This window comes from Stegodyphus dumicola, chromosome 10 (assembly GCF_044657685.1).
Source record: "Stegodyphus dumicola isolate Sdum_Otavi_A_Nest chromosome 10, ASM4465768v1".
NCBI classification, from domain to species: Eukaryota; Metazoa; Arthropoda; class Arachnida; order Araneae; family Eresidae; genus Stegodyphus; species Stegodyphus dumicola.
The window spans coordinates 178,794,952-178,808,428 of record NC_140777.1 but is presented as its reverse complement, the minus strand read 5'-3'; the positions used below and the strand labels follow the sequence as shown (position 1 = coordinate 178,808,428).

Sequence of the window (13,477 nt, the reverse complement as noted above, 5' to 3'; positions counted from 1 at the left end):
ACTGGCAACAAAAATTAATAATTATTGTTCCTATAGGCGATTATGATAATAAAAGAACTATGTATAAGTAACTCAACTGCCTGTGTAGCTGAACTGTATATGTGACTATGGGTTTTAAATAGGCCTTGCTTGACAACGTAATTTTAATTTTATTTATTTACTTTTTACTTCCACGCACGAAAAAAAGGAAGTTTTGTAATCGCGAAAAATTTCTTGTACCATATTTCAATGAGAATAGCCATTTTCATTGCTCTCAAATCCATGTGAACAATGCTTTTTCGTAACATCTGTACGTACAGACAGACAAAAAACTCATTTTTCCAAAACGGAATGTTAAAATGATTCAGAAGAGAATTTTTCTGTGACGTATATAATATGTATATCATAATTCAAGATTAGCCGTAGAACATTAAAATAACCTATAGTTGTGCACCTCCCTTGTTTATTGAAATAGGCAGTACCAAGTTTGTTTTGAATGACGAAAAATAGGTTAGATATTAAATTTTTAGAACAGGAACAGAAAAGGTATTAGATATTAATTTTTGAAAAGGAACAGAAAATATATTAACTTTTTGAACAGGAAGAGAAAAAGTATTAGATATTAATTTTTTGAACAGGAACAGAAAAGGTATTAGATATTAATTTTTTGAATAAAAACGGAAAAAAATATTAGATACTAATGTTTTGAACAGGAACAGAAAAGATACTACATAGGTATCAATTTTTTGATTTCATACAGAAAAGAATTATTGACAAGCCACTGATACAGAATATTTCAATTTTATAAAACTAACACTAAGAATGTTATATTTTACATATGAAAACGAACATGATGATACAATCTTTTACTTTGTACTTTTGCAAAATGCTTCATCTAGAGTTCTTTCGTACGTGAAAAAGAACATGATGATACAATCTTTTACTTTGTATTTTTGCAAAATACTTCATCTAGAGTTCTTCGCGCATGGATTTCTTAGATTTTTTTCTCTTTAGATTGGGGAACTTTTCTTGAAATTCTGGTTTTCAAAATATTCTCTTGGCTTTCGGCTTCGTTAGAAAAAATGCTGCATCCTCGCCATCAACTCGTGATCCTTCGAAATGTTTCTGTTCTTCAGCTTCGCTGTCATCGCTGTCCACTCTATCCGAAATCAGTCTCTGAACTTGAGAATTAAAAGCTTTTAACTTGGAAGAGTTTAAGCTTATATTTCTTTCCCTTTCACGGATTTTTGCCTGCTTTGCAAGTCTTCTTTCTAAACTAAGTCTCATTTGCATTGCTTGCTTTTCTCGTTTTTCGATTTTTTTCTGACTTACGTTCATCCCGCTCCGGTTTTTATCTTGACATTTTCCGATTCGCATTTTTCGAACAAGATCTATTTTTTCCATCACCGATGTCAAATTTGGAGGAGGCGAAGATTCTTTGTACCAGGCACTCACAGTGCTGATGGAAGAATAGAGGCACATTTTGTAACCCAAGTCCTTGGAGTAAAGATGGATGTGTTTCTTGATGGCATCCAGAGGCAGCAAATGCAGTTTGTGCTCAAAAGGACCATAAACTTCGCTTAAATTTTGAAACATGTTGGCACTGACACTCATAGCTCTGTAATGGCGACACAATGCCACATCAATATAAAACAGTAGTGCACCAGTTTTCATGTTGTCAAAGAGTTTCTGAAAATATAAACAGAAATACTAAATTATGCATACAATTTTTAACATGTTTCTCGCAAAGGCATTTTTTTAATTTGATTTTTAAATGCTATATTATTGCATTTAAAAATTTGCTTATTTTATTTGTTACTAGCCGCTACGCGGTCAGCTTTCGTCTGGCTTTTAAATGTACCGTAAAAATGCCTAAAGGGAAAAACAAACATTAAATTTAAAACCTGTACAGAATTTTACTCTGCAGAACAACTTTATTAAAAGAAATATTCAATAAAAATGTATTATTAAAAAAATTACAATGAAATAAGCAATATTCTTTAACACAAATATTAATTATCCCAATAAATAAATTAACCAATTTTTCGTTGCAAAATGTTACAAATTCAAAAGGTATAAAGGAAGTTAAGAACTCTGTTACCTTAAAAAAAACATGCAAAATTTTTTATATAATTAAAACATAATATAAAAAAATACAATGAAATAAGCAATAAATCTCATATTTCCATGAGAAAACAGTCAGCAGTCCAATATCCAAAGCAGTGAAATAAAAATTGTTGCCAAAACCACATTTCTAAAAGAACGCATCTATCATCAAAAAGCAATAACCACTGAAAATTCTGCTTTGTGAATGATATAATTCAAAATATACAAAGTGAGAGAGAGAGGGGGAAAAAAAAAAAGAGGAAATTCTTTCTTTTCTGCCTCGCGAGACACATGCGCGTCACAATAAGAAGATTGCGATGTGCGTGCACAAAAATTCAAAAGGAAATAAGTAGCATGAAATAAGTAATACCCCTTAATACAAATACTAATTATCCTAAGATATAAATTAATCAACTTCCCGTTGAAAAAAAAAATCATGCTAAACTTTTCAGTATCTTAAAAACCGTGAAATAAGCAATAAATATTTTATTTCATACTAGCAGCTTCGCTGCCAGCCTTCGTCTGGCTTTTAAATGTACCGGAAAAATGGCTGAAGGGAACACCAAACGTTAAATTTAAAAACTGCGTAGAATTTTACTCTGCAGTACAACTTCATAAAAAAACGTTATGACGTATAATGAAATAAGCAATATCCCTTAATACAAATATTAATTATCATAATAAATAAATTAACCAACTTCCCTTTGCAAAATCTTAAGAACACAAATGGTATAAAGGAGGTCAAGAACTTTGTTTCCTAAAAAAAATCACTCAAAACTTTTCAATATCTTAAAAACAGTGAAATGTGCAATAAATAACATAAAAGAATACAAAAAAAAAAAAAAAAAAAAAAAAAAAAAAAAAAAATCTGAAAAGCAAAGTATAATTAATGATATTTTATCTTATATTTTCAAGAGGAAAAAATTACAATGAAATAAGCTATATCCCTTAATAAAAATATTAATTATCCTAATAAAAAAAATTAACCAACTTTCCGCTGAAGAAAAAAACCATGCAAAACTTTTCAATATCTTACAAAGAGTGAAATAATCAAAAAATAACATGAAAGCAACTCAAAAAACACAAATTTCCGCGCAGAATTTTACTCTGCAAAACAACTTTATCAAAAAAAAAAATCAATAAAAATGTATTATATATATATATATATAAATGACAATGAAGTATACCAATCTCTTAAAAACAGTGACATAAGAAATAGGATGAAACATTAATGCCAAACCCATATTTCTAAAAGAATGAAACTATTCAAAATGATGCTATTTCATCAAAAATATATCAACAACAATAAGACGGGAAAATTGTTGCCAAAATCACATTTTTAAAGATGTGAGAAGGGTACTCGGAAGCTTCGTTTAAAATTTTTTTTAAAAATACAAAATATTATAATTTTTCCAAAATTCGTTTTGTAAAAGCAGTCGCAAGGATGAAAGTTTAACGTGTCCAAAAATCAAAGAAAAATAAACTGTACATTTTTAAAAAAAAACTTTTTTAGAAAAAGTTCCGTTGAAAATGCGTTAAGCTCACTTTGTTAAATAAATTCATATTGAATCGATTTTTTGAAACACGAAATTTATTTTAAGTTCGTAAAATAGCTAAGTGCCTACGTTGCATGATGATGTGAAAGACGATGTGTAGAGTAAAATCTCGTTTTCTTATAGCCCATTATGTCTCAAAATGACGCGATTTCGTCACAAAACATAAAATAAAAAAATTCGAATTCGAATTTCGAAAAAATCGCTTCGAGGTGCACTGGCTCTTGTCTAGATGCACCTATGTACCAAATTTCGTAGCCGTGGGTCTATTAGCTTACGCGCAGCGCGAACGAAAGACACACACACAGAGAGAGACTCTTTCTTTTATTATATGTAGAGATTTTCAAGTCAGCAGTCCAGTATACAAAGCATTGAATGAAAAACTGTTGCCAAAACCACATTTCTAAACGAATGAATTTACTCAAAATGATTCGAAAAAAAAATCTCTTCCGAGGTGCACTGGCTCTTGTCTAGATGCACTTATGTACTAAATTCCGTAGCCGTGGGTCTATTAGCTTACGCGCAACATGAACGAAAGACACACACAGACAGACTCTTTCTTTTATTATATGTACACATTGATGCAACAGTAAAAATATAACTCCCACGAAAGGAATTCTTTTACCTTGGATTAGATCTAAAATTTCCCCATATAAACTTCTGCACACCTTGTTTCGTTGAAAATATCTCTTGAATCTATTCTCTGCCTATACAAGTTTAGAGAATTAATTTATAGCAAGAAGGAAAGAATAATGCAACAGAACTTCATACACTGGTTATCATAAATTAAGGAAAAATCACAAAAATCAAGATTACTGTAAACGTTACATGTAAAATTTTATGAAACTTACCCACAATATACACAACACATAGTAAGGTATCAAATAACATAAAAATAAATTACCAGACAATTATGGTAGTATAGAAATTAGCACATGTATAAAATGAACAAATCGAAGATGTCAGTTTGCTACAGTAAAAGTACCTTCAATATGGAATATAATCGCCTCTAGAAGAAATACAGCACATTCAGCGATGTGTGATGCTTTCAATTATGCGGTCTATCAGTTCCATGGAAGCGAGAGCCATTGCTCTTGCAAAGCAGTTGAAAGCGCGACAAGGGTCTAAAGGGGCGGATTGAGAGCAGCTAGACATCTCCCTAAAGCATCCCAAAGGTGATCGATAGGGATTCAAGTCCAGGGATCGAGCTGGCCACTCCATGCGCATAATTGTTTCCTGTTGAAGATAATCATATACGATGCGAGCCCTGTGTGGTCTTGCATTGTCGTCCTGTAACAAGAAAGCATCACCTATTGCCCGGCATATGGGCGCACATAAGCGTCAAGGATGTCATCTTTATAAACGGGAGTATTCATGGTTTCCGTTGGAAAAACGTGGAGGACTGTGCGCCCACCCAAAGAGATGCCACCCCAAACATAGACACTGCCTCTTCCGTATGCATCTCATTCACGGATGTTTGACGTATAATAACGGGTTCCAGGTTCTCTCCATATCAAATAACGCCTACTATCGCGTTCTAGACTAAACCTGGACTCATCCGTAAAGAGAATAGCCCTCCATTGTTCAGGCGTCCAGTGGACATGTCGTCGTGACCACTGTAAACGGTCCCTGCTATGGCGTGACTTGAGCGGCACGGAAATGGTTGTTCGCCTCGCATACAGACCACCTTCGTGAAGCCTTCTACGCACAGTTGACGTTGACACCAACCTTCCGGTGGCTGCAGCAAGGGAGGATCTAAGAAGAGTCGGAGTAGCGGTTCTATTCCTGAGTGCACATAATGTCATATAACGGTCATCGGCGCTCGTCGTAGCAGTTGGTCGTCCTTGGCTGAACCTCCTAGGTGCCGAATCTCTGATATGAAGTTGCCTCCAAAGTCTATGAACCACAGAAAGACTCCCATTTAGCCATCTGGCCACTTCTATTTGACTTTGTCCTGCCTCTAGTCTCCGAATGGCTTTCTATCGTAGCTCTGCAAGCTCCTCGCAAATGACGTATTCCGAGTGCAGCGCCACTAATTTGCATATTGGAGTTTTACTCAGCTACTCATACTTGGCAACATATTCAAATTTTACACGGTTTGGCTTATTTTTGAGGGAGTTATCGCTATTTTTGTGATTTTTCCTTAATTTATGATAACCAGTGTATAACTACTTTGAATGAAGCCAATAACCTGGATATTAGGATTCTGGGTATTAGAACAGGAAAACGTAGGACAGATTCAGCGCGAAGTACGTGATGATCTTTTTTCTAATTACAATAGTTATTTTACAGTAATTTGATTCGTATAACTGTAATGTATTGTTAATAATTAAACACTTGAACTATTAAGAAATGCGTTGTTTCTTGCTTTTAAATCGCCCCGTTATAAATTAAAAATCTTAAAATTTACTAAATGGCAATTCCCCGAGAATTAATTATGTACGAGGTGCGTGAGCGATAAATAGTTTATGTTTAGCACATGGCAGTAGTGGCCAAGCTGAGTGGATGATATGTTTCAGGAAATTAACGATGAAGATTGATGTTACTAGAAGGCTATAAAATATTAAAGCTCAAAAAGCAGAGTCATTCCTGGCTGGGGTGTAACGCGAGTACGTGGGCTGCGAAAATCAGGGGCCACCAGACTCACGCGATACCACGCCTAAATACAGCAGAACTCCAACTATCCGAATCAATTGGGACCGGATTCCATTAGGATAACTGGATTTTTTTTTTTCCCCGAAGCAAAGGTCTAAGTACCCTTTAATTAATTACTGTATGTACTGTATATTAAAAATGGGAGAAAAAAGCTGTTTTTAAAGAAAAAGAGGTTTTAGTGGATTAAAAGGAAAAGGCAACACATTTTTACAACTTACAAGTGCTAAAGGTCATTACTTGTCAGTGGAGTAGCGAGGGAGGGGGGGAGGGGGTGTATGATGCCCCGGGCGCCGCTTGCAAGGGGGCGCCAAATGGTCTCCAAACAAGATTTTCAGGAAAATTTCAGTTTTTATTTTGATCGATTTCTGGAAAATGTATTTAAAACTAATAATCATTGTAATATAATTCATTATTTATTTCCTTGTATTAACTGATAAAATGTGGAATAAAATGTTTGCAGTACATCAACCAAAATATATCCGTATATATTCTTTCTGACCACTTTATTTCTCTAAAATAGAGATATATTTTTATTTTTTTTTAAACGAAATGCACGTATAATTCCCGCTTTTTATTTTAAAACATTAACACGACCGTGTCCCGATTTTCTCAAACATGTCCATTTTAAAAAAAAGTATAAAATATAAAAGTACAAAAAAATACAAAATCCTAAAAACTTATAAAAATACTAACGATGTTTAAGTTTTGTTTTTCTCGCTATCCCTAACCTTTCTTGAGCCTGTGGCTCCCTCTATTGAGCATCAAGTTAAACACTTATGCATTTTTTCTATTTCTGCTCACTATTTATTAATTATGATGTGGAGGTACATGGTTTTGAACTATAGGCACTCCATAATTTTTAATCATTGGCATTGGAAAACATATCCAGTTTCCAGAAACCGATTCCATGGTCTGGAAATGACATTTTTGGAAACTACTAACGCTTCCACTGCAATGACTGACCTCCTGTTTGACTCTCCTGTAAACGACTAATGCCCTTCCTGGCTACCGATTCAACTAAGTCATCTTGTTGAGACAGAAAGCCTTTATAAAATCGCAGAAAACTTCTATAGCAAGCTTATTCTGATTTCTATGCGGGTAATTTCTTTGTAGCAAGAAGAGTGCAAAAATTAAAATTAAATTTAGAAAAATCTGCATGAAAGACCCCCCTCCAAAAAAAAGCTCATGTGATATAATGACCTCATAACCTTGAAATTCTGTTTCCCAGGAATGTCCAGTTCATCTTCCAGCATACTTTAAAAAAATCGTCTAATTGATATATTTTCCGCATTCTTGTTTGATGACAAGAATTAGTTTTATATTCTGTTAAAAAGTAAAAACTTTTAGCCTGTTGAACTTTTAAAATCACGGACGTCAAATTGTCGAAAAACGCGGTTTTCTAAAGTTCGCTAAAGAATCAAAAATTATGCTAAAACTTTAATACAAAATTCAACCGAAAGATTTTTTTTTCCGCTTTATTCGATGATGCAAACAAATTTCTGAGAATTGTAATTTCAATGCGAGAAACATACATATATTCATGCAGATGCTTCGTTGTTTAATTTCTTTAAATATAATACAGGGCTCTAATATTTGGTAGCAACAATTTAAAAAGTGAACCGACATTTCAATGCAAAATGCCAAAACGAAATTAATGGTCCTTCTGGGCAAATTGCCCCTTTGGACTAATAATACAGTAAAATAATACAAATCAAAGAAATCACAATTATAAATAAAATTATCACCCTGGGGTTAAGCATGGCCAGGGGCCGCATTTTATGCTGCTCATCTAGATAGTTAATAGATCCGAAGATCATGATGCTCTCATTTTTGCATGAAATTTTTGTGCAAGGTGATAATAAAATTATCTTATTTAGACAATACCAGGTTTTTTACAGACCAAAGCTGCTTCAAGAGCTGCTTTTATTATACATACAATTTTGAGACAGACAGCCATCACGTGATCAATCAGGCAACTAATAAACCAGCATATATAGTCTTACTTCTCATGGCAGGCTTCGAACTCTCGCTATTTTCTTTTTTTCAACGAAACTGTCTTCACAAGCAGTACTTATACTTTAATATGTGATCTTTCCAGTTCGCCACTAGATGGCACTACTTGTCTACTATTTTAGAGACCTTGGTCTCCAGTTTCTGGATTTTACGATTTTACTGATGGCCCAAGGGAATAAAAATTTTTAATGGGAGTAAAGTACCGTAGAATAGATGCAGATAGATGGTCTCTGGCAGCCATCACTGAAATAATATTTGCAAGAACTTTATTCTCTTATTCTTCGCCTTCATAGAAGAATCTCATCAGGAACTATGGATGATTGAGAGAATAAACCACACACACTGGGGCAGGTGGTTTATTTGGTTTATAGCAGTGATCTTTTCTATCGACTCACGGAACTGTTAGAACTATAACGTTTAAATAAAACTAAATAAGCATATTTTCTGTCAACGCAAAAAGTTGAAGGTTAGGTTATTAATTTATTTAATACATTTTTAAATGCTATACTGCGCATAAAAGATGCGTGTGGTTCCAGAAGGATATTTCGAACAGAAAAGAAATCATAATGCTCCTTACAATGCGTTTCAGAAGAAATAACATAGCAATTTCGTTCTTTCCAAAATGAATTTATTTTTTAAAACTTAATACATAAAACGGCGTTTCATATTTTAAGTTGACACTGCAGATGGTGAATTTATAAGCCTATTAGTTAACTGATTACCTTTTCTGTAATAAGTTATTTTTCTATATTCTTATGACAATAGAAGATCCAATAAAAAATCGTGAATCAGCCAATGTCGTTTCCTATACTCGTGGACAAAATTCGGTAACAGTTGCAAAAAGAATTATATATACTGAATACACTGTACTTTACACACTGGATGAACAAGGAAACTTCATTCAGTCTATCCTCTCGCTAGAACAAACAGAACTTGTTACGAACTACCAGTTTTCAGTGGTTTTATCCGTTTCATCACTGATGAGCTGCATTTACAAGGCACTATTACTATTTTAATTAATTTGGTGGCATACAGCTAAGAGATTTGCGAAGTCAAAACTTAATAAATTTTGTGTTTCATCGGCTTCAACAAACTTTAGTATCTTATCTTTCTATTTTATAGTTTAATGATTAGAAATTTTTTTAATTGACTTCCTGAAAGTGAGAACAATCGTTAAATTTTATACGCATTTTCCATATTCCATTGTTAATGCGTTACTTGTTAATTAATATGCGAATTCATTTTATAATAATTAATATGAATGGAAACTTACACTTTTCAGTTTAAGTTTCTTTTACGTAAATAAAACTAGGAAGGAAATAAGGGGGGGGGGAAACTACCATGCGTGAAAAACCTATTCTTATTATAAATACCAACAAAGAATTAATTTATAACAGTCTAATTCAAATACAATTTCATTACATTACAATACATTACAGTCTAATTCTAATTCAAATTTACATCCATACACTAAAATATTCATATCTAGATTGTTCAACAAAATTTTGATAAAAATTTATTTAAAGTTGAAATGTAAAGCATTTTATGCCATATTAAAAGTTAATTTATTTACGATATGTGGCAATTAACTTTTCTCTAACAAATACTATAATTTATTCTAAGAATTCATTTACAACAGTCTTATTCAAATTCAGCATTTAAATCCATACACTAAAATATTTATATATAGATTGTTCAACAAAATTTTGATAACAATAACAATCTATTTGAAGTTGAATGTAAAATATTTGAAGATACTGACTTACCTGAATCAGTTGATGCTGTGCAGGTTTGGTTATGTTTTCCCCAAGAGATGAGCTAAAATAAAACATCGTCAGAATATCAGCTTGGCAAATTTCAAACAATGAATCGTCTTTTAACGGTTGAGTAAGGTCAGCTTTCAAGAACTGGAAACTCAAGCTCATCTTTTCAGCATCGAAAAATTCAGGATTTTGCTCCAGCACTTCCACCACATTTTTGGCTGTAATTTTCCAGTTCTCCTCACTATCAATGATTGTGAATTTCAGTTTCAACTGCTGTCGGTTATGAAACCAGAAAAAATGATGCAGAACCGTTACGATTTTGCTGACAGCTACAACATCTGTACCTGGACCTCCACCAAGACAACAAACTTTCAGTTCCCCTCGAAGAAACGCTTGGTCAATTTTGCGAGGATTATGTTTGAATAATTGCAATAGATGACGGCCAGCTATACTAGAAATCATAGGTGAACGCCAGAATAGGTACGCTGCTTTTTTAGCAGGAGTATTATACACCAGAGCGCTATGGTTGTGAACACTATGCAAAATTTGTCCCAAAGCACGTTTAAATGTAAGAACATTACATTTATTTGACAAATCGAATTCTTTGCTTAGGACTTGATGATAAAATTCTAATAAATCACTTTCGAAGCTTTGAAGAATATCAACGCCCGACTTGATTTCAAAAAAATCCATGATTCTTCTGATCTACTAAAACACAAATGCTCCAAAATAAGAGTCATAAATAGATAGCGAAGCTACAATGTTTGTAAAGGCGTTGCAGGGGAATTACCTTCTCTCAAATGGTAACCCGTAACCGAAACTGAAAGTTTGGTTGGGTTTCCAGATTCGGTAGAATTGCAATCTTTGGCGATTTTTGTTAGATTTCTTTTTAAATAATATCTATTTACTGTAGCTTTTTATAAGCGTTAAAATATTAAATTTTGCGTTAACAAATATGTAAAATGAATGCTAAAAGACAATTACGTAATTTAACATTTAATAACTGAAATACGTCTTCTATTGGGGAATTTTTTTAGTATATTTGGCGACTGACAATAATCATCTCGTCTTCGCTTTTGTAAACGGTGGAAGTTAATTTCATTTCATTTTGGAATTATTCATAAGTTATTGTCGATTTTGTTTTAACATTCCTTAACTAATAACTGATCTTGATTCACGTATTTGAAGTTCAGAATTCTTTTTAAATCTGAATACCGCCAGAACAGATAAAATGAACAAAAACATTTGTAAACTAAAACACCTTCACCAAAAAATGACTCAACTGAAAGTGATCGGGTTAAGTTTCGCTTTGAGCAGCTGCGTGGGAATGTCGTGGTCTGATAATACAGGAGGGAACTTCCCGAATTCTGATATACTGGTGCATTTAGTTTCACATTTTGTACGGTTTTCGTTCGCTCCTTTTATGTCGTGTCGCTAATTGCATTAATTGTGTTTTAAGTTTTAAATATAAATGCCAGTAAGTACTTTACAAAATTATTTTAATAAATAATTTAAAATATTATAAGAAATACAATATAAATCTTCAATAAATAATTAAATAAAATTTTAAAACTTGGTAAGTTCTGTGCCAACAAAAAAGGAATGCTATGTAAATGAATATTTTGCACTTATCAGTAAATGGTATATTGTAATCAACGTTTATTTCGTGATTCTTTTGAACAGAATTTGTAGAGTAAAATTAAAAGTGAGTTCTTTCCTGATATTTCTTTGAAGAACATAAAGAAATTACTTGTTGTTGAATAAAGTAAAAGTTAAGATTTAAACCCTAGAATCTAAACAGTTTATTATAATTAAAAATATTTTGCGAAATTCTAATCTTTAATAATTTTTTTTTAATTACTGTTTAAAGAAAGATAATTCAAAATTTGTTTTATTTAACAACATGCAGACTACACTGCTGTTTAGAGAGCTTCAGTTCCACATTTCTTTAAAAATAAAAATCTGATGTATACACCACATGGCTTCTTTGTATGGAATATTAAATTATACGCAATTTTCCCGCATTTAATTTAAACATATTGAATTAACAGTTAATGAATTTTGAATTAAATTTACTTCGTCGATAGCGCTTAGACCACAATAGAATAAATGCACTCTTTAAAGTTCACTATATTTATTTAGCATAGCGACACTTCGGCGCTACGCTCACTTAACAGCATTAACATTCATTTTAAAACTCAGAGTGCACAAAAATTATAACATCTGAAGAATTACCATTAGTTCTATTCAAATACTATAATAAATCTAAAACGATATATAAAAGAAATTAAACAAATAAAAAAAACTTTTTCGCGCCGTTGAGTAAGGTCAGCTTTCAAGAACTCGTTTATAAAATTTTAAATGGAGAATTCGTTTATAAAATTTTAAATGCAAAATACGCTTTTGTAGAGATAATCTGCCTTGAAGTGTTATAATATTAACGTCGGGATTTTGATCAGACGAGATTCAGCGCCGCTCACTTAATGCGTATGAGGTAGTTATTAATTTAGATCTCGCTTCGCGGCAAGGCAAAAATACATAAATTTAAAAATATTTTCATTAAAATTTTATAGCTATAGAAAAGCATAAAACACCAAATACAGTTAAAACAATTAAAAAAACAATTTTTACAATTAAAGTTACTGTTTCTATATAAAAATAAGTTAATAACTTAAATGTTAATTCCATAATGAATTAAGCATACTTTAATTCGCAATTATAAAAGAAGACGTTACTTTGTTATCGAGAAGCTTAGTTTCTCTAGATTGGCAACAAATCCATTATTCTGGTAAGTTTTAAATGTAAGCAAACATGGACGGCATAGTAATCAGAAATTAGGCTTAAAAAAATTAAATTAAAAAACTTTAAATTGTTGGTAATTCCTCAAATTTTGGATGTAGGTTAACTGAAGGCATAAAAATCTTAACCGGAAAATAAAAACAACATAATTTAATCATTTTAAAGCAAAAAATGCACAATTTACAAATATATAAGAATAAAGAAACTGAGATCACTGAGCCGGGTAACAGAGTGGATATATACAGAGTGCCGATCGCTTGGAGCTGTGAAGGAAACCAGACCATGAAGCAGATGCCGTGACGTCATTCTCTCATTCATACTACGAGCTCCGAAAGCGCCAAGCAAAAATTAGGGGAATTACCGTATAAATATATTTATATACTTTTGGTGCGGCCGGTTGAAACTAAAATACGAGGTGCACATCTACATGTTATAGCAATCCTATATACAAAATTTCAACGTTCAGAGGTTATTCGTTTTTGAGTTATGCGAGATACGTACGTACGTACGTACGCACAGACGCCACAAAAAATACGCTTTAGAATTCATTTTAAATCAATTTTATAATTTTTTTGGGGGAAAGGAGTCCTTTATTCTGTCCTTACGTAC

At 32.5% G+C, this 13,477-nt stretch overlaps 1 protein-coding gene across 1 annotated transcript; it reads right to left on the bottom strand.

Moving 5' to 3' along the window:
- Positions 1–764: 764 nt before the first annotated feature.
- Positions 765–11,224, bottom strand: LOC118201650 (uncharacterized). The gene is made up of 2 exons (XM_035373791.2): positions 10,073–11,224; positions 765–1,668 (listed from the first exon to the last, which is right to left on the bottom strand). The coding sequence occupies exons 1-2, from the start codon at positions 10,760–10,762 to the stop codon at positions 1,024–1,026; spliced, it is 1,335 nt and encodes a 444-aa protein (XP_035229682.1). The 5' UTR covers positions 10,763–11,224; the 3' UTR covers positions 765–1,023.
- Between the last annotated feature and the right edge of the window lie 2,253 nt (positions 11,225–13,477).